The sequence below is a fragment of the Salvia miltiorrhiza genome, chromosome 2 (assembly GCF_028751815.1).
Source record: "Salvia miltiorrhiza cultivar Shanhuang (shh) chromosome 2, IMPLAD_Smil_shh, whole genome shotgun sequence".
Taxonomy (NCBI): domain Eukaryota; kingdom Viridiplantae; phylum Streptophyta; class Magnoliopsida; order Lamiales; family Lamiaceae; genus Salvia; species Salvia miltiorrhiza.
This window is the reverse complement of record NC_080388.1, coordinates 7,008,779-7,030,765: the sequence shown is the minus strand read 5'-3', so window position 1 is coordinate 7,030,765 and position 21,987 is coordinate 7,008,779. Positions and strand designations below refer to the sequence as shown.

General features: G+C 40.3%; 1 protein-coding gene across 1 annotated transcript; it reads right to left on the bottom strand.

Moving 5' to 3' along the window:
* Nucleotides 1-2,245: 2,245 nt before the first annotated feature.
* On the bottom strand, nucleotides 2,246-20,283 carry LOC131007919 (uncharacterized). Its single transcript, XM_057934831.1, has 4 exons — nucleotides 19,366-20,283; nucleotides 18,871-19,281; nucleotides 17,968-18,759; nucleotides 2,246-2,404 (listed from the first exon to the last, which is right to left on the bottom strand). Exons 1-4 carry the CDS (start codon nucleotides 20,281-20,283, stop codon nucleotides 2,246-2,248), a joined length of 2,280 nt encoding a protein of 759 aa, XP_057790814.1.
* Between the last annotated feature and the right edge of the window lie 1,704 nt (nucleotides 20,284-21,987).

Here is a 21,987-nt window from a genome sequence, read left to right as displayed (position 1 = left end):
CTACTATTATGCCGAAGTACACATACTTTTTTATTCATACATAGTTGCATTACGATTCATACAGTAATTCTTATTTATTCGTCCAATTTTTATGAACATGCTCATAATTTTTTGATGGACACATGAATTTTTAATTATATTTGAATAATCATATGAATTGACGTATGAATCATGTTCTCTCATTAAATTAAATGGTTGTAACATGTATTTTTCCATGTTTGGATGTAGGCACAAACTTAATATTATTGTTTCATCATAAAATTCATTATGTCATTGTCGAACGGACGCATGAACGATAAATTCATATATTTATCTGCCAACTGAGAAGATATTCCTTTTCGAAATAGACGATTAATGAGTTTGTTACTGTGTAGATTAATATCATATTGCTGCTTATTAATTTTTATTTTCATTATTTACAACGCTCCTAACTATATGTGTTGTATTGTCTAATTTAAACTGTGTATTGACATATGATCCAACAGCTGCTCTGTTATATTTATACATCATACGAATGCATGAGCAACACCTGAAATTATCAGATAATCTAAATTTTGATGACAGGCGCTGAAAACGACCAAGGATAAATCAACAATTTCCAATAATTTAAAACAATATATAAATTATGGACATAATTTGTATGATAAAGGAAAAAAAAAGTTCATGGAAAATTCTCATAAATTCTTTAATATATTGATACAGGCAAATTAGAATAAAAAAATTGATTTGTTCAAGGAGAGTAAAAAAAATTCACATTATTCATATAGAATTTATTAAGTTGTATTAAAACAATCTCAAATGCTATCGAAAATCATGCATTGATAAACAAATATTCATAAGATTGGTGATTACAGTTCATGCATTATCAAACAACTTACATACTCATTAATATGAATAGACGAGAAATTCATACCAGAACCATCCATTAAATATTATTCAGATTTAATTTATAGAATATTCATTAATTTTCAAGCTAAAAAGCATATGAAAACATAAATAAAAAATAATTCATGCAACACATAAAAACAATCTTTGATTCATTTATTCATGCAAACTGAGAAAAAGATTCATGCTTTAAATAATCTTTGATTCTTCATTTATTCATTAAGTTAAACACACTAATAATATGCTTTGGAGTTCAGTCTATATTTTATTTAAAAATTATATGGATAATTGTTATGCCTCATGTGAACTAGTGTATGAATCATATTATTTCATTATGTTATTTGGATGTATCATGTCTTTGTCCAATCAGGATGTATGATCAGAAGTAATATTATTGTTATATCATTAAATTAATTTTATTACATTTGAATTTGGTCGTAAACAAATTCATGCATTTTTTAATAACAATTCATGCGATGTTCTTGCCAAAATTTACAAACCACGCACCCGCTCCTGTATTGAATTATATCATAATTATATATGTTTATTAAAAAATTCATGCACATAAACATATTGATTCACACACGATTACAAAAAAAAAAAAGATAATATATAACTTCACGCAGCAGCAACTTGTTTTGCCTATTCACACGTATATAATAATTATTCACATACTAATTCATCTTATTCATGCGCATACACTGAAATATTCGTATAACGAAGCATCATACTATTACCTACAAACTGAATTATTCATGTATTATTGCATCATATTCACGCACTTGCTGAATGAGTCAGTACCGATTACATGATTATAGTGAACATAAAACTTTGGTATAAAATTAAATTAACGATTAAAAAATTTGGTACTTTAATTGTGGTTTCAAATTGATACCCAGATTAATAGGTATAGTTTCGCCTTCTTGATATATAAATGAATGACTACATAGTTGTCATAATATTTAATTTCTAAGTTGTAAATTCATATTGTTGGATTGTATGCACAAATCTTTTACATTTTATTAGTGCAGATTATAAACAAAAATCATACATTTACATCAATTAAATATTCATACATCAATATCAGGCTAAACATGAAAATTATTATTTTAGATAATAACAATAGATCACAAAATCCAACAATTTAATAAACCAATTTTCAGGCTAAAACATGAACCAATAATTTAATAAACCAGCATCATGTTAATCATGAAATTTATTATTTCGGATAATAACAAGAGATCACAAAAATCCATCTTGTATAATGTTTACGCCAAACTCATCTAAAAAAAATTATTCTTCACACGCAAAACATAACTAAAAGTTTCATGCTCATTGTCGAAAAATAATAATTAAGATATCACTTTCCAAGCAACATGAAGTCAACGCTGGAATTCGTAGCCTCCACACCAGATTCAAAACTAAGCTTTGCACTTGTCTCCATTGCGTTGTGAATACTGTTCTTATCCGATATACTGTAATTCCCAAATTTTCCTTTCCACACCTTGCAATGTTTGTACTGACACGAGGCATGTTATGTAGTTCTTCAGCTACAGTAACCCATGCGGTGCACCCGATCTGCACATGATTAGAAAATATAATTAATTCTTCAAGTAAAAAAAACTCGTGTGCATAATCTAATGATGTATAAATAATTATTTGATCTGGTTTTTCACAACACACCAGGACTCAAATATATAATTTATCACCCTCACTCGAGTCGCACTTCATTCATCATAATTTGCATGTTGGGACTAATAAAGATGTGAATTTTATCACTAATCATGTGAATTATGATGATACATGTGAAATGTACACAACACACAATAACTCAAATAAATAATTTATCACCCATCAGTCGATTCACACTTCATTCATCGTAATTCGCACATAAATCATCATAATTCACAACTGAGAGATCAATTACAACTACATACACAAGTATATGGAATTAGGCCATGCAACCTAATTCGCACGCTACTGATGACAATTCGCACATTAATCATAAAAATTCACACGTAATCTACCATATTTCATATAAACACACAAGTATATGGAATAAAGCCATGTCAATCGATTCACACACTAGTCCTGATAATTCGCATACTACATCAAAATAATTCACATCTAAACCTACTTTTTTTCACAAATGTAGACAAGCCAACAGATAAAAGCCATTTTACTATATTCACACCTCACGCATCATAATTCGTACACCACCATGCATAATTGTTGGGAACCTTGTGGAATATCCAAATCCTTGTTTTGATGATACCAAAATTCATAGGTCGTATTTGTAATAGACTAGAATTATTTTGAACTCAAGTGTTAAAGTTCGGTTCTAGTTTAGCTTGCAGTGTTGAAGACTGAAGACTGAAGAACGAAGGACTGAAGACTGAAGACTGCAGATACCAACTGAAGTATCAGTTGAAGAATCAGTTAGGAACTGATTATTTAATGCGCGCAATGGACTGATACTAAAGTCAAGTATCAGTTGAACATTCATCCTCGGACTGATCTTCCAACGTTCAGAGGAAGCCACGTACTCACAAAGTACAGCCGCATTAAATGCAGAGATCTCAGGTTCTTATCTCTGCAGAGGTCATTCCTATCTGGTGGTTACTTTTCAGAGATGTCACATCTCCTGTCCATCAAGAGAGCCGTTTCCACCCAGACAAGGAACCTCGAAGATTGAAGCCTCAGCCCAAATTCGAATTGCTCTCCAACGGAAAAAATCTTGATGACGTTCTACGCCAACGGATCTATTCAAGAGTTCTCCTACAAATAGCGCTCGAGGATCACTTCAACCTTCACCGATTCAACGACATAAGCTGAAGCTCTGTCGAAATTGCTACTCAGCCTAAAGCTTAACCTCCCCAAAGCTTGAATCGAAGAAAAGAATTCCAAAGCCAAAATCAGTCACTGCTGATTACACATATTCTCTTAGACCTTAGGCAAACCTCTGTTTACCCAGAAGCCAAAGGTCAAACTTGTTTCAAAGAAATTGTTCTTTGTAGTATAGTTGGCACTCGTTCAAACCTACCCCCAAAAGAGTGTTTGAGTGATTCGGAGTTCAGGAAGGTACTCTGACTCTGAGTGAGAAGTCTTAGCACGGGTTGTGCTGAGCAAGAGAAATCCGACACGAGTGAAGCGTGGGTACTGAAGAAGGGTTTTCTTCAGTGGTACGGTTGTGTGCACCCGGCAAGCACACGGTTTGGTTTGCAGTGCACCTGTTAAGCACTTGCGGAGTGGATTGTTGGTCTGATCAACCGACCGTGGATGTAGGAAAGGGTTTTTCCGAACCACGTAAAAGTCTCTGTGTTGTTTACAGCTTTCAGTTTTATATTCTTACTTGTGTTATTTCAATTGATAAACTGAACACTGATTAACTGCAAAGAGAAACCTAAAGACCAACAACGTGCTCCACCGAGGCTATTGCAAAACTAAGTTTAATTTCCGCTGCGTATGATATCAGTCTGACTGATCTATCTTCTGATAGTCAGGAAGAGTGTTATCATCTCTGTTTTAGCAAACTCGACTGAAGCCCTTACGTGCATCAGTTAAGTTCCAGCAACTTAACTGATAACTCCCTACTGAAGAGTTTTCAGTATCAGTCGTCAACCCTATTTGGGCAAAACTGTTTTCAGTTGAACAGGTGTCTTTGTTTGCGTGTAAAGTTTCGTTTAAGATCTCTGTCTGAGATCCCTCTGATTGAGGAGTGTTAAAAAATAGCCCATAAGTGTATTCCCCTCCCCCCATACACCTATACGTGACCCTCAGGACCTAACAATTGGTATCAGAGCAGGTTGTTCGCAAGAACACTCTGTATCTGATTAGATTCTAATTGAACTAGATCCTTTTTCTCAAAGGTCTCGAAAAAGTTCTCTCTTTCTTTTTGTGCTTGCTATCTGTTCTATTTGTTGTTATTTGTTCTCTCTTTTTTGATGGAGACTAACCACAGTAGATTATCTTCTCTACCTATGTTTAGTATTGAAAAATACGCATATGGAAGTTTCGGCTTGAAAGCTTCCTTCACCGCCCAACATTGCCGAATGTGGGAAGTCATCACCAGCGGACCAATCATCATCACCGAAACCGTCAAGCGGATTCCTGTTGATCCACAACAAGATCCTTACGATGAGGTCCAGCCCAAGCAAAAGGCAGACTTCACCACCGAAGAAAGGAAGCAAGATGAGCTTGACAACCTCGCCAAAAGCATCATCTCCGGCACCGTTCCCGACAAGCATGTCATGAAGATCATCAAGTGCGGAACTGCAAAGGAGATGTGGGACATTCTAGAAAGAATGTGCGTAGGTTCCGAGGAAATCAAGGAGAACAAGCTATCCATAGCTTGCCAGAAGTTCGACTCCTTTCTCATGCTCAAGAATGAATCTGTCGAGGAAATGGAACTTAGATTCAATCAAATCTTGAATGAAGTTCAATCAATTTCTAAAGATAAATACACTCAACGAGAAATCAACCTGAAGGTCCTTCGAGCACTGCCACGAGGAGAATGACAGATCTACTCAGTCGCTCATCAGCATAAGCCAAGATTCAGTCAGCTCCCGACAAACAAGCTTTTCTCTGATCTCATGGCAAATGAGTTCGACCTTCTGAGAAATCTTGGAATCAAGAAGGCTGGAGGATCAGACGAAGATGGTCCATCAACCTCAAGAGGAGCAGCACTGAAAGCCTCAACAAGAGAAGGTAAGAAGCAGATCAAGGAACCAACGGAACTCAACCCTGAGGACTTCTTCAGTCAATATGCTTTGTTGACTGAAAGATTCAACAAAATGGAGTCCAAGTTCCAGAAGTACAGAAGGTTCCACAAGCAGCACTACAAAGGAAAAGAAAGAGAAAGCAACTCCAGACATTCCACGGATCGAAGCGGAGAAAGGAAGTCAGCCGCTTACGACATCAAAGACATGGAATGCTTTGGATGTAGAAAGAAAGGGCACTTTCGAAATGAATGCCCTGATCTGACTCAAGCTGAGCGCAGAGAGCTGAAAGCTAAGAAAGATCGCAGCTTTTCGAAGAAGAAAGCGATGGTTGCTGACGATGCTGATTCTTCCAAAGACACATCAGAATCATCCAACTTCGACAGTTCCAGCTCAGACGATGAGAGCCGAGCCCTGATGGCCAATGAATCTGAAAGCGTGGCTGACAACAGCTACGGCAATGGAATGAATGGCTCAGAGGTAATATCTCATTCAAAAACTCCTTATACTGATAACTTCCTGATGCTTTTAGGAGACCACTCAGAATCTGGAGAAAGATCATCCGATGAAACTGACGAGTTTGATCAACTCATGACTGATCACTGTCAGTTGAGGAAAATGTTCGAAGATCTCCTCAAGCAGAATCAGAAAATGGACAAGGAGATCAATGATGAATGAGCTAGAAATCAGACAATCATCTACTTTCCGGATGTAACTTGTCTTGATCAGCTAATCACGGAGAACAGTCGACTGGAAGAAAAGCTCAGAATCTCCAACTCAGAATGTGATAGAGCATCTCATGAGATCAAGAGGCTCAATCACAAGCTGGAAGAAACAGTCAAAAACTGCATGATGCAGTCTCCCATGATGAGCAACTTTCCATCAAAAGGCCTTGTTAAAAGCATTGGAGGAAAGGTTGTAGTTGACAAAGGAAAGAAGATCATGACCACTTCAAAGGACGATACTTCTGAAGTCACAACATCAGAAGAATCAAGAGATCATGATATGGATGAAGTTCGCAAACGCAAACTGATGGCTAGATCAAATGTTCCACCTCCATGGAGCTACAAACGAGCAAAGGAGGCCCCCAACCAGATCACTCTTCTGAGAAGACTGGAAAGCATATTTCAGTCAAAGATCGGGGAAGGAACATCAGGAATCAAGAAGAATCTTCCTCACCAGTCCAGGGGGAAGAAAGGCCACATCAGTCAGAGACTGACATCAGTTCAGTTTCAGAAGGAACAACATCCATGGAGACAAAACAATGATGAGTCCAGTCGAGCCAAGCGATATCCACAACGACAAGCAACTGGACATCAAATGACTCATGTCACACGACATCAGTCAAGTCTCCATCAGTCTGCAAAGACTCGAGTATCTCAAGGAAGATACTTCGCCGAGCAAAGAAGACTTCAACCACTCATCAGACAGAACTGCTACAAGAGTGAGGCCTTCAAAGGAAATTCTCAACAGAAGAATGCTCGTGTGCCAACTGAAGCGCCAACAACGTCAATCAGACGATCAACAAAGCACAAGAGATCAGCCAGACCAATTCTGAAACAGATATGGGTTTCAAAGGGAACTCGAGCTAACATCGAAGGACCCAAATCTTGATTGGGTGCCTGAAGCAACTCTTCCTTGCAGGTCAACGTCAGGAAATACAAAAAGAAGGAAGAAGTTAAAGATTCAATCAGAACATGGTATCTGGATAGTGGCTACTCGAAGCACATGACGGGCTACAAAGAATATCTATCTCAGTATGTTGAGAAAGCTGAACCCAAAGTTGCATTCGGAGACAACTCAATCGGAGAAACAAAAGGCTACGATGTGCTCAACATGGGTAACGCCAGTATCAGTAACATTAGCTTTGTTTTTTATCTTAAACATAATCTGTTGTCTGTGAGTCAATTTTGTGACAGCGGTTTCACAGTGAAGATCAAGAAGGATGAATTCACTGTTAGAAACAATCAAAAGAAGGTGGTTCTGAAAGGATTCAGACAAGGGAGTCTCTACGTTGTTTCATGGGAAGACAGTCCACCAGAAACATGCCTCATCAGCAAAAGAAGCTCGGAGCTCAACTGGCTGTGGCACAAGAGACTCAACCATCTCAACTTCAAGACGATCAACAAGCTTGCTAAACATCAACTGGTAGAAGGTCTGCCCTCTATTGTGTTCCAGAAGTGACAAACATCGTTTTCGTACCTCAATTCCACATGATTTGTTGCCATTTCCCTTCATATTTTGCTTGCCAAAGCGTGTTTGTACCCTAATGTTGAGTTTTATGAAGTTTTGATTCATTCATGTAGTTTTGGAGTGATTTCAGGAAAAATCAAGGATTAATTGGAGGATTTTGAAGACATGAGATTGAAGTACGTCTCGAGAGGAATCCGTGAGCGCAAACGGCGACCAAATCCGAGTTCGGACGAGGGAGAACGGAGCCGAACAAGCGGACTGCGCATAAAGCCCAGGACCCCGCGGTCCGGGCCGCGGCCACGGGCCGGACCGCGGGCCTCTGCTCCAAAATTGCCCAGTAAGCCGCGGTCCGGGACGCGGCCGCGGGCCCGACCGCGGGCCTCTGCTCCAAAGCAGTCCAGAACGTTTTTGGCAATCACCCGCGGTCCGAGCCGCGGCCGCGGTCTCCTCTCATTTTGGCCGCGTTCTTGACCGCGGTTCATGCCGTGGTCGCGGGAAAAAGGCGAGATTGCTCCCTTTGGTGGGCCCAGACGCGATTTTTGCCCCAAAACCCCCTTTTTCCCCTTTTTCTCATATCTTTCATCTTCCCCCAACATTAAACACACTCTCCTACCTCCATACCCAAGCCCTAGCCTCCATAACTACACTCAACCACCAAGATTGGAAGGACATTGAAGAAGAGAGAAGATTGAAGGAAGCTAATTAAATAGGATTTGTCACCTCTTACTCTCTCTCTCTCTTTCATATATGAATTTCCTTGAATTAAGTATTTTGATTGTAAGCATGATAGGCTAAATCCCCCATTGGTTTGGGGGTTAGGCTAGTAGATTATGTAATGGATTGATTATTATGCTTAATATATGTCTTGATTATTTCCTTGTTATTATCTTTTCAAGTCCTAGCTTTAATTCTTGTATGGATTGTTGGCCACTTTCTATGCATTTTTAATTTGTGATTTGAATCGGGAGAGGATAATCATAATAGATTAGGAGCTTGAAACATATTGACTCAATAGACCGGGAGGTTGAGAGTTGGGTGAGAGTTTATCGATCTTATTGTGCTTTTGGGAGTTATAGGTTAGAAGTTGACCGGGGACGGCAACTATGACCCGTAATCTACCGTTTTAGTCGTCCGGGAGGGGGCTAGAACTAGTTGGGAGATCACTCTAGATAAATAGGAATATCAAGACTAATATTGAGCTAATTTGAAGTCCATTGCTAATCCATCGATGCCTAATCCCTAAACCACCTTCATCACTTAATTAATCCACTTTGTTTGATTGTTCTTATTTTGTCTTTGAATTGTTTAGATAACCAAACCTCACCTCATTGTTTAGTCTAAATAGCTCTAGCATAATGACTTAAGGTAATCACTAGAATTTGACTACTAATCCTTGTGGAATACGACCTTGCTTCCCTATGTTGCAACTACACCGTATACTTGCGGCGTGGTGAAAATAATTAGCGAACAAGAAGAAGCAAGAATGTGAAGCATGTCAAAGAGGAAAGCAGACACGGATGTCATTCAAGTCAAAGTCAGGACACTCCTCTGGAAGAATTCTTCAACTACTTCACATGGATCTGTTTGGCCCTATCTCTCCAAGAAGCTACAAAGGTAGGAAGTATACCTTAGTTGTTGTGGATGATTATTCACGATACACTTGGGTTATATTTCTCTTGAAGAAGAATGAGACACTGGAGGAACTGCCAAAGCTGCTGAGAAGATTGAGCGTTGAAAAGGAAGTCAACATCATCAGCATCAGATCAGATCGTAGGACTGAGTTCCTCAATACTGTCATTCATGAATATTGTGATGAACAAGGAATCAGTCATCAAACTTCTGCAGCAAGAACTCCACAGCAGAACGGAGTTGCAGAAAGAAGAAACCGGTCTTTGAAGGAAGCAGCAAGGACGATGCTAGCCGAATCAAAACTCCCCTTGAAGTTTTGGGCCGAAGCAGTCAACAACGCATGCTACACGCAGAATCGCTCATTCCTCACTCAGAGACATGGAAAAACTCCATACGAGCTATGGAAGAACAGAAAGCCATCAATTGCCTATTTTCATACTTTCGGTTCTAAGTGTTTCATCCACAACAATGAAAAGAAGAGGTTAAACACTTTTGATAGCAAGGCTAATCCAGGAGTCTTTCTTGGATACTCTGGAACAGAACGTTCAAGCAAAGCCTATCGAGTGTTTAATTCTCAAACTCTTTGTGTTGAAGAAACACCTCATGTGGTCTTTGATGAGTCTACAGATGATTTCAGGGAACATGAAACTAAAAAGTGTGTCCAGCACACTGAAGGTTCCAAAGCTGAAATCCACAACACCGAGCCCTCTATTGTCTTGGTGTGGGGACTAGGCAAAGATGAAGATACTGAGAAGCTTCAGTATCAAAAGATCAGCCAAAGGTCTGAAGTTCAGACTGGAGCCAATGCAGATGGCATCAGTCAATGGGGAACTCCAGTTGCTGAAGATTGAGTTGAACGTGCAGAAGCAGCTCCAGCTCAACTCTCCCCTTCTCCAGAAGGTGCTCAACACTTCAGAACCATTCTGACCGAAGAAGCCCCACCATCTCCAGAAGAGATCAAGAAGTATCGAAGATAGTTTGAACTCCACTCAAAGGAGAACATCATTGGAGAACCATCAGATGGCGTCAAGACTCGGAGATCAATGTGCAACCTCGTCTTTGACATCAATCAGAACTGCATCAACGAAGATAAGATTTTCAGCTGTTTCTTATCATCTACAGAGCCCAAGGATGTTGAAGAAGCTCCGAAGTCTACTCAATGGGTCATCGCAATGCAAGAAGAACTCAATGAATTCAACCGGAATTCAGTTTGGGAGCTTGTGGATCGACCAGACGATGCAAAGGTGATTGGTTTGAAATGAATTTTCAAAAACAAGAAAGACGAAGAAGGAAACGTTGTGAGAAACAGAGCAAGGCTTGTAGCAAAAGGATACAGTCAAGAAGAAGGAATCGACTACGATGAGACGTTCGCTCCAGTTGCCAGATTGGAAGCAGTCAGACTCTCCTTAGCCTTCGCAGCTCACAAAGGTTTCAAGGTACACCAAATGGATGTCAAGTGTGCATTTCTCAATGGAGTGCTCACAGATGAAGTCTATGTGGAACAACCTCCAGGTTTTGAGGTTGCAGGACCAGAAAAGGTGTACAAGCTGAAGAAAGCGCTCTATGGATTGAAGCAAGCACCAAGAGCGTGGTATGATACTCTCTCGGAGTATCTTGTTGAACAAGGTTTCAAGAAAGGATCTGTGGACAGAACTCTGTTCCCTCTCAAAGAAGGAGAAGATCTCTTGCTTGTTCAGATTTATGTCGATGACATAATTTTCGGATCCAAATCCGAACGCATGTGCAAGAAGTTTGCTGACATCATGACCAACAAGTTCCAAATGTCCATGATGGGAGAAATGAATTTCTTTCTCGAATTGCAAGTCAAGCAGACCAACGAATGAATACTGATCAGTCAGTCCAAGTATGCCAAGGAACAGATAGCCAAGTTCGGTAATCAGCACATGAAATCAGTCAAGATCCCAATGAACACAAACTGGAAGGTTGATCCAGGTTCAGAAGGAAAATCTGTCTCTTCGACGAAGTACAGAGAAATCATTGGATCTTTGCTGTATTTGACTGCGAGCAGACCAAACATCTCATTTGCAGTCGGGGTATGTGCAAGATATCAATCAGATCCAAAGGAAGCTCATTTGGATGCAGCAAAGCGTATACTTCGATATCTCAAAGGCACACCCAATTTAGGATTGTGGTATCCAGCAGACGACGACATCAAGCTCACCGGATACTCAGACTCAGACTTCGGTGGATGCAAGCTTGATCGCAAATCAACCTCCGGAACATGTCAATTCCTAGGCAACAAGCTCATCTCATGGTTTTCAAAGAAGCAGACTTCAGTCGCCACCTCCACAACTGAAGCTGAATATGTTGCTGCCGGAAGCTGCTGCTCACAACTCCTGTGGTTAGTCCAACAGTTGAAGGACTATGGGATCGACGAAAAGAAAGTCCCAATCTATTGCGACAGCTCTAGTGCTATTGCAATCTCCCAGAATCCAGTTCATCACACCAGAGTCAAACATATTGCTATTCGACATCACTTCATCCGTGATCATGTCGAAAAGTAGAACATCTCTGTAGAATGGATTCCCACTGCTGTTCAGAGAGCGGAACTGCTGACCAAGGCTCTTCCAGAAGAGAGGTTCAATGATCTGTGCGGAAAGATCAGCCTCATCAACCCTGAAGAGTGATGCTGTGTTTGAAGACTTTCTCAAACAGCCATGCTGACTGGTGGTCAACCAACTGCTGAGTTTACGATCGCCGATGTAGAAAGCGATGAAGTCAGAACGCTCATCTGAAGAAGAAGTTATCCTGATGACTCAACCAGGATCAAGTGGTATCGACTGACTACAATGTTCAGTCGATCAGTAAGTATTTTAAAAGCTTACTTTTTAAATCAGTTATTTCAGTTAAGAGTTATGAGTTTTAGTTCAAAATCTTTCTCTAACTGATCAGTTTCTTTCAAAAACTTTAACTGATTGTTGGAAAATGGAAATTCCGAGAAGGACAAGTGTTTTAAAAAGGGAAAATCTATTTTGATTGAACTTGTCCTGATCTTTTGCCAAAAATCTTTCCAACCCCTTTTGCCTCTGTGATAAAAATTTCTTGAGAACCTCATTGACATGACAGAATGCAATGATGCCTCTCACCTTTTTGAAGTCTCAGTCCCCTGCAGTGACGGCGGACGTGAATTTTTCTTCAAAAACATATTAAGCACAGTCTTCGAAAAACTTTTCATCTTCTTACGTGGTACACATCTTGTCTATTTATACCATGTTGTCTTCACTCTTTTTCTGCATCTACTAACAACTATCCACAGCCTTCACTATGAGAATATTTTCAAACCTTCAAAGTTGCAGAGAAATTTTGTTCCGACTAAAGGAGAAATCTATGACTGCAAAGTCATGGAGTGGGTGAATGACGCAGACATACTTGGTCTTCACCAGACCCTTCCACTGGATCTCAACGTCTCTCCGACGTCAAAGTTTGCTCTACCCTCACTTGTATCCAGCGAAGCGAGTGTCTTCCTGTCGCAGCCCGATATAGCCAGTGATAGCGTATACCAAGTATCGTACGACTAATAAAAGAAATAGTGAAAGAAATAGGAATACATCTTATTTTAGCGGAAGCAATTGCAAACTTTACTCATTTTAAAGAAGGATTTCAAGACCAAAATAATTACTAGCTTGGGTAAACATGATTAAGCCATTGAAACTTAGCAAGGGTCTGAGAAGTATTTCCCTTAAGGGATATTACAGACATAAGCAAATTAAATAAAGAGTTTCATCAGAGTTATGCAGCGAGATGCGTTACTATATGTGTGAAGACATATAGCAGGGAGTTCAAATTCTTATAGAGTCAAAGCTTATAAAGATAAATATGAGACATAGGAAAGACACATCCAACTGACAATTCCAACAGCTTTCACCCATCCTCGCGCCAAGCCAGACCTGCATATTTAGAAATACATGCAGGGCTGAGTACCAAAAAGCACTCAGTGGACTCATGCCGGAAATAATTGAAATGTTGCTCTTAGAGCTATATGTCAATCTTGCCCTTTTCAATGCATCAACAGGATTTAACTGAGATTAAAAATACCTGTTCATGTTTTTCTGTCATAAACTCATTTGCATCATCATAATAATATCATTAGTCTGCAGACATTATATATTCACGGTATGTGCCAACTATGAGAACTCATATAATATATATATAAGGTGAAGAGAAGGAGGCCTCCTTCAAATCACCGTGACCGGCCGACTAGAGACGGCTCACGATCACCTCTGCGCACAAAACCTTTACTGTCATATAAATCAGTCAAAGGCCGATATCTTGCATCATGATCATAATCATGTCTTTCATAGAGGCAACATACCATATCTCATTCTCATCAATAATAAATATGGCAAGTTGACAATTTTCATAATACTTATCAATAATGCTTCAACATGCTTCATTTTCATAAGATTCATCAATAATGCTTCAACATGCTTCATTTTCATAAGAATTTGCATTTGTACTCATTATCATGGTAGCTAGCCATAATAGAGTTAGAATAAAGCCCACCTGTCTCAGGGGTCGATGACGTAATGCTCAGAGTCGTACTAACGCCGGCCGTCACTCGAACCTTTGGTGGCGCACGTGGTTTAGATTGTCATGTGACAAAATAAACTCTAGTTAGAATTTCATCTAACTAATATCTCAATACTTATGCTTTCATCATATGCTTAATCTCATCTTATAACCTATCTACTATTTACCCAATTGGACCTCTCAATTTAATTAGATATCTTATCCAATTAAAAGACTCTCAATCCTAGGTAAATAGCATTCATAAACATCAAATAGTCATTCATACTTTGCAATAATCAATTTCCACATAATACATTTTCACGATTTATCACAATAGTCAAATGACTTAAAAAAAAAAATCCTATGAACTCGAAATCTTTTTCCTTGTAAGTAAATTCCCAAATATTCACGTAAGCTTGGAAATAAATATAAAATTTTCTAGTAGTATTTTCATGACATAACATGGTGTATTAATCCACCAAAACTTTAAAATCCTCAAAACAATTACAAAGTAGAAATTTTCAGACTCCTACAGTTTATCATTCTGCTCTGCCTCAACTTTAACGAATAAACTGTTTTGACTCAGAAATCTCCTAGATTCGAGACTTACACTGTTGAAAACCGTTCTGCGTCTAGTTTTATTTAAAAAAAAGTAGAGTGAAAAACTCCAAGTGGTTTACGAGATATGGGTGTTTTCCCACAGTCTACCAGATTCGGCAGTTTTGCACGACTGGAAGCTATGATTTTTGAAAAATAGTAAACGTTGGCCAAATGGTTTGAAATTTGGTGTAAATCAGTATAATACATGTATCTTTCTACCATAAAAATTTGGGAGGCTGAATGTTTTTGAAAGTTACTGAAAAGTGTGACTCTAGGGACTGCCTTTCTAAATTTCCGGTGGACATGCGCAGTAAACGTTTTGCATTTTAAAAAGGTAGTAAAAGAAGTCCAAATGACTTGAAATTTTACCAGCGTCCTCAAGACACATATATCGACACACTGTAAAATTTTGAAGAGTTTTGGACGAGGGAAACCTCGTCGACTGATCAGTCCAGAACGTAAGAAAACTTCTCAAAATGGTTGAAACAACAACATATACACATATCATCATAGATCTATACTTTCATCACCATTCTCATGCATTTTCACACTAATAACTCATCATGCTTCAATTATGCATCAATATACATGCTTATACCACAAGAAAATATATATATAACATAAGAGGAGGATTGAGGTTGCTACCAACAAGATCAATGGAGGTGGAGTAGAACATGATGCGTAGTATGCTTGGAGCTTGAGCTTGAAGATGAACACTTTAAGAAACCTTAGTTCTTACTATATTTGGTGGAACAAGAAAAAGAAGTGTGGTGGAGTGAGGAGGAGGAGGAGGGCTGCTGAAAATAAAGAAGAATAAGAGAGGGAGGGAGATGAGAGAGAGGTGTGCATGTGCTTGTGAGCTTAAAGTGTGGAGGAATGAGTTGGCTAGTTAGATTAGCCTTTTAGGGGCTCTTTAATGGTGCATGTGATTTCCATTGATGGGAAAGAGAAGAATAATGTGGGAGAGTGGGGAGGGAGCTAGTGCTGCGTAAGGGTGAGAGAGTGAGAGAGAAAGAGTGAGAGAGATTGAGAGAGATAGAGAGAGTGAGAGAGAAAGAGAGATAGGTGTGTATATATATATATATATATATATATATATCTATATATATATATATACTTGAATAATTATAACTCTTATTTAGTATGTGGGAAAAATATATCTCATGAAAATATATTTATTCATGTGAGGAAAAATTATCTCTATTATGATATATCTAATATCATAATAACAATGCATCAATAAATCATATGTGAATATTCTACCAAGTAAAATATTTATATCACATAGACATTTTAATAAAAATATAGGGCGAAGATAGGTTTCTCAATAAGAGAATTTATAAGACTCGAGAAAATAATATCGCCTCCTATTAAACTCTAAAAATTTCTTATCTCATTTATTCGCCCACGTGCATAATTCCTCTAGCTACTATTTAAAACTCAATTTAAATTCGAGCTAGGGCACAAATAGCTTCTCAAAACACGGGGTGTTACATCCTTACCCCCTTAAAAAAAATTTCGTCCCGAAATTTGAAATCTCACCTTCGGGAAACAATTCTGGATATTTTTCCTTCATTTTATCCTCCAATTCCCAAGTTGCTTCTTCTTGCCCGTGATGTCTCCATTGTATTTTGACTAAGGCAAGTGACTTATTTCTCAATTGTTGGATCTTTCTATCCAACACAGCTTCGGGTCTTTCTTCATATTTCAGGTCTGGTTCAAGAGATATATCCTCTCGATGAATAACATGCTTCGGGTCAAACACGTATTTTCTCAACTGCGACACGTGAAAGACATTGTGAACATTCGCGAAATTTGGAGGTAACGCGAGTCTATAGGCAACAGGGCCTACTTTTTCCAATATGTCGTATGGGCCTATAAATCTAGGCTTGAGCTTTCCTTTTATACCAAATCGGTGAATCCCTCGAGAAGGGGAAACTTTCAAAAAGACTTTACTTCCCACTTCAAACTGAATCTCTGTGCGTCTAGTGTCGGCATAAGATTTTTGGCGATCTTGAGCTTCTTTAATTCGTTGCCGAATTTGTCTCACAGTTGTGATCATTTCTTCCACTGCGTCAGGACCTAACACTTTTCTTTCTCCTACTTCATCCCAATAAAGCGGAGATCTACATTTTCTTCCATAGAGGGCTTCATATGGTGCCATGTTAATAGTCGTTTGGAAACTATTATTGTAGGCAAATTCAATCAGGGGTAACACTTGTTCCCATTGAGCTCCTCTATCTAACACTACAGTCCGAATCATATCTTCCAAAACTTGTATAGTTCTTTCAGACTGTCCATCCGTCTGTGGATGAAAAGCTGTGCTAAAATTCAACTTAGTACCCAATTCCCTGTGTAAGCTCATCCAAAAACGTGAGGTGAATTTTGTATCTCTATCGGAGGTAATCGTCATTGGAACTCCGTGTAAACGTACTATCTCACGAATGTATATTTGAGCTAACTTTTCAGAACCACTTGTGACAGGAATCGGTATGAAGTGAGCACTTTTCGTCAATCTATCTATGATCACCCAAACGGCGGTATTCCCTCTATTCGACTTTGGCAAGGCAGTGACAAAGTCCATGGCAATGTGGTCCCATTTCCACTCTGAGATTTCTAACGGTTGTAATTTGCCATAAGGTCGTTGGTGTAATGCCTTCACTTGCTGACAAGCTAAACATCGTTCTACAAACGAAGCTATGTCTCGCTTCATGCCTTCCCACCAAAATCTTGCTTTTAAATCTTGGTACATCTTCGTACCTCCCGGATGTGCTGCGTAAGGCGTGTCATGAGCTTCGCTCATGATTTCATTTCTTAATTTCTCATCATTGGGTACACAGATTCTTCCCTCAAACATCAATGCATTATCTGCTGCTTCTTGGTATGACTCAAGCTTCTCGGTACGGATTTTCACTCGCAATCTTTCCAATTTCTCATCCTCTCTTTGCATACTAACAATACTTGATCTTAGGTCGGGGGTAACACTGAGTGTCGCCATGATCAAATCTGTGGTTTGCGGTGGAAATACCACTTCCAACCTTAACCTTTCAAATTCTCTGACCAAGTCATTCTCCTTGGTTAGGATACATCCTAACTTGGCTCGTTCCATTCTGCTCAAGGCATCTGCCACGACGTTGGCTTTGCCTGGATGATAATTGATTCCACAATCGTAGTCCTTGACCAATTCTAGCCATCTTCTTTGTCTCATATTCAGATCCTTCTGTTCAAAGAAATATTTGAGACTCTTATGGTCGGTGTAAATTTCACACCTTACTCCATAAAGGTGATGTCTCCAAATTTTCAATGCGTGCACTACTGCTGCTAGCTCTAGGTCATGTGTCGGGTAATTTGCTTCGTGTGGCCTAAGCTGTCGCGAGGCATAAGCTATTACCTTTCCCTCTTGCATCAGTACACAACCTAGTCCTTTCTTTGATGCGTCCGTATAGATAGTGTATTCCTTGTTTGCTTCTGGAACGGCTAGTACTGGGGCGGTGGTCAACCTCTTCTTCAATTCTTGAAAGCTTTGTTCGCATTCGTCTGTCCACAAGAATTTGACTTCTTTCTTAAGCAGATGAGTTATAGGCTTGGCTATTTTGGAGAAATCTTGTATAAAACGACGGTAGTAGCCTGCTAATCCTAGGAAGCTACGAATCTCGTGAGGTGTCGTTGGTGATCTCCATTCTTGCACTGCTTGAACCTTGGCAGGGTCCACTTTGATTCCTGCAGCTGAAATGATGTGGCCTAAGAAATTGACTTCTCGTAGCCAAAACTCACATTTGCTATACTTAGCATAAAGCTTTTCAGCTCTTAGCTTCTCTAGCACAGTTCTAAGGTGCTCTTCATGATCCTTCTCATTCTTCGAGTAAATCAAGATGTCGTCTATGAATACCAACACGAATTGATCCAAATATTCGTGAAACACTCGATTCATGAGATCCATGAATACGGCGGGGGCATTTGTTAATCCAAAAGGCATCACTATGAACTCATAGTGTCCGTATCTCGTGCGGAATGCTGTCTTTGGAATATCCTCAGGTCGTATCCTCAATTGGTGATACCCTGTCCTTAAATCTATCTTTGAGAAAGCGCGTGCTCCTCGAAGTTGATCAAACAAATCGTCTATACGTGGCAAAGGATACTTATTCTTTAGGGTCACCTTGTTTAATTCCCGGTAATCGATACACAATCTTAAACTTCCGTCTTTCTTTTTGACAAACAGGACCGGTGCTCCCCAAGGCTAAACACTGGGTCGAATGAATCCCATGTCCAACAATTCTTGTAGTTGCAACTTCAGTTCTTGCAATTCTGCTGGTGCCATCCTATATGGTGCTTTGGATATTGGTGCTGCTCCAGGTTCCAAGTCGATTGTGAATTCCAATTGTCGGTTCGGGGGTAGACCTGGTAGAATATCAGGGAAAACGTCTTGATACTCCCGCACTATAGGTACATCTTCAATCTTTATTTGTGCTTCCTCTTCTTGGCTCAAGTATACTAAATATGCTGTCGCGCCCTTTTCTTTTAGTATCTTGTTCGCTTGCACTGCAGAGATGATAGGTGTCTTCTTCCATTTCCTATTGATGGCATAAAAACATGTAGGTTCCAGGCCAGGTGGCTGGAATGATATCCATCTCTGCTCGCATTGTATCACCGCATGGTGTTCTGCTAACCAGTCCATTCCCAAAATGATGTCTGTGGTCCACATGCGCAGAAGTCTCAACGTCTTAGCCTTAAGCTTAAGAGGTCCTAATTCAAATTCTAAGTTAGGACACACATGTGTCACGGTGGTGATCTTCCCTAAGGGAGTGGCTACCCTTAAGTGTAGCTGGGCTGGTTCTACATTCAGCTCTAACGTATCCACACAAGTATATGAGATGAAAGAATGTGATGCTCCAGTATCAAAGAGAATAACAATGGGTACACCTTTCAGTTCCCCAATACCTGTTAAGTTTCCTTGGTTCTTATCCTGATTCTTCTTATTGATAGCATACATCCTTTGATATTGCGGTGGTATTCCTGCTTGCGGTGCAGGTAGCTGCTTATGAGGCTGGTTTGGACGGCGAAAAGGTTGTTGCTGTAGTGGTTGAGGTAGAGGAAGAATTCCCTCCATTGCTCTGAGTTGTGGGGTTGGAAACTGATTGGGTCTTCCTCCACTCATCCCTTGCTGTCGGTTGGGGCACTGGCTCGAGTAATGCCCTGGTTTCCCACAAGTGAAACAATTTGGGTTTCCAGCTCTGCACACTCCTGTGTGTAACTTGTTGCACTTAGGACAAGGGGGTATCCCTTGGTGTCCGGGGTGTGAGGTCGCTGGTCCACCATAAAATAATTTATCGCCTTTCACGAATGGAGCCTGGACATTCTGACCTTGCCATGGCTTTTTACCCTCATTTCCACGATTTTCCCATTTGCGTTTTCCTTTCTGTCCTTGGTTAGAGTAGGGAGTGTTTGATACTTGCGTATATTGAGCTGATGGAGGCGTTGGTGTGTGTGTTGTTTTCTCTGGTTGCATTGCTAGCTCCATATCTAGAGCTCTGTTCAAGGCCTCGGCGTAGGAAAGTGCCGTTTGACTTGCCAATACAACTCTTATCTCTTGTCGCAGTCCAGCGCAAAACAACTCGGACATCTTCTCATCCGTATCCACTCTATACGGTGCATATCGGGCCAGATCGCAGAATAGTCGATCGTACTCCACTACAGTTTTATTCCCTTGCTTTAAGGTGGTAAACTCCATCTCCTTCTTTTTCCTATAGCTTCTGGGTATGAACTTCTCACACAGAGCAGTCTTAAAAAGCTCCCAAGTGAGTTCATCTAACTGCTCCGGGGTCATAGTTTTCTGCTTTGCTTCCCACCAATAGTCGGCGGTTCCTTTCAGCTGGTAAGACACGCACATAAGACGTTGTGCGTCGTTGCATCTCAAAAATCGAAAGATTCGTTCCATAGCACGAATCCATTCTTCCGTTTCAGCAGGGTCTCCCGTGCCTGCGAAAGTCGGTGGGTTCTGTCTTAAGAAAAGTTCTTCCACTCTCCTATCTTGAGGTGGAGGCGGCGGCGTAGGTTCTCTGGGTTCTTCCTCATTCTCGGGTGTATCTCTGTTCACTCTTCGTGGAGGCATTATGACAATCTACAAGTTTGGGTCAAAAGATAAGTTCCTCTATGTGACAAGGATCATCTTACTCTAGTCTTATGGCTGAGTAATTCACAACATACCATGCGTCTTATATATATATATATATGTATATACATACATTATCACATAGAGTATACTCAATGCATCAAGTACTCGGTTCTCAATCAATGTATACAAATTGACAACTACATCATAACAATGCATCAAAACAAGTAATCACATTTCTCATTTAGTCAAAAATGGCCACTTTGGCCCATCATGTATATACCGTGAAAATTGCCTCAGCGAGGACTTCTTTTGTACAAAATGTATACTATGATCTATAAACTGCTATAGGTCAGTACAAAGTACTACTCTGCTAAAGACCTAGCTACTGCATCAATATTGCCTCTATGTACAAGCAGCCCTACAACTGGGTACAGATACTATCCGTTACCCGTGTACTATAGGGGCCTAAAATAAGTACAAGCCCTGGTCTGGGATGGAACTATCCATTGTTAGCCAAATCTAGGGCTATCTAGACAAAGCTACCATATATATACATCTCTACTCAAATACCATCATATCAAAACCATATCCACCCATGACCTCTACCATCACCCCGGCTACTATCGTCACTCCCATCCTCCGTAGCATCAGCACCGACATCTGCTCGAGCGTCACTCAATCGGGGCACATACGGCACACCATCCTCACTGTCAGAGTCGGCACGGTGAAAAGGGTCGAAGGCGGCTCTCTCTCGAATCGGATCTCCTCGAGGGACGTCCGTCTCGAAGGCCTGGCCCATGTTAGGAAGATCCAAGGGCTGTGAGATGAGAGTCCCAACAACCGGGACTGATCCTGTGTCGTCCTCCATGTCTCTAGCTGTCCCCTGGGGTCGTGAAGGTCCTGGTGCGAATGGATCAACATCAGCCATAGCAATCTCGCCCTCTCCAACCGTAGGGAGGGGAGGAACAGGGAGGGTCTCACGGATGGGGCTCATCAGCTGCTCGATGGTATCGATGGCCTCAGTGGTGTCTATGGTCATAGGGGTAACCAAGATATCAATAGGAGAAATCTCCTCCTCGGGCAGAGTGCCCTGAGAAAGTGAAGGAATAGGGTCATCAATCGGCTGGGAGCTAAGGAGGTCTAGTCCCAATGCCATAAAAGGATCCTCAGTCTCAGAAAGACCCTGAGGCTGACTCTCTGCCTCACCCTCTCGGGTGTCACTCTCCGTCAGGTAAAAGTAGGGTGGGTTCGCATACATCACGAATCGGCTCAACAGAATGGTTAGGTACTCCGGGAATCGCACCTCAAATCCTCCCGGTG

What these genes read in the sequence shown, in the direction of transcription:
- LOC131007919 (XM_057934831.1), bottom strand. Translation starts at nt 20,283, where the DNA reads ATGGAGTTTACCACCTTAAAGCAAGGGAATAAAACTGTAGTGGAGTAC. An exon ending in CAGCCCAGCTACACTTAAGG is followed by an intron (nt 19,282 to 19,365) that starts GTAGCCACTCCC and finishes CTTAAGCTTAAG; the next exon opens with GCTAAGACGTTGAGACTTCT. An exon ending in CAAAGAAAGGACTAGGTTGT is followed by an intron (nt 2,405 to 17,967) that starts GTACTGATGCAA and finishes GCCTCGTGTCAG; the next exon opens with TACAAACATTGCAAGGTGTG.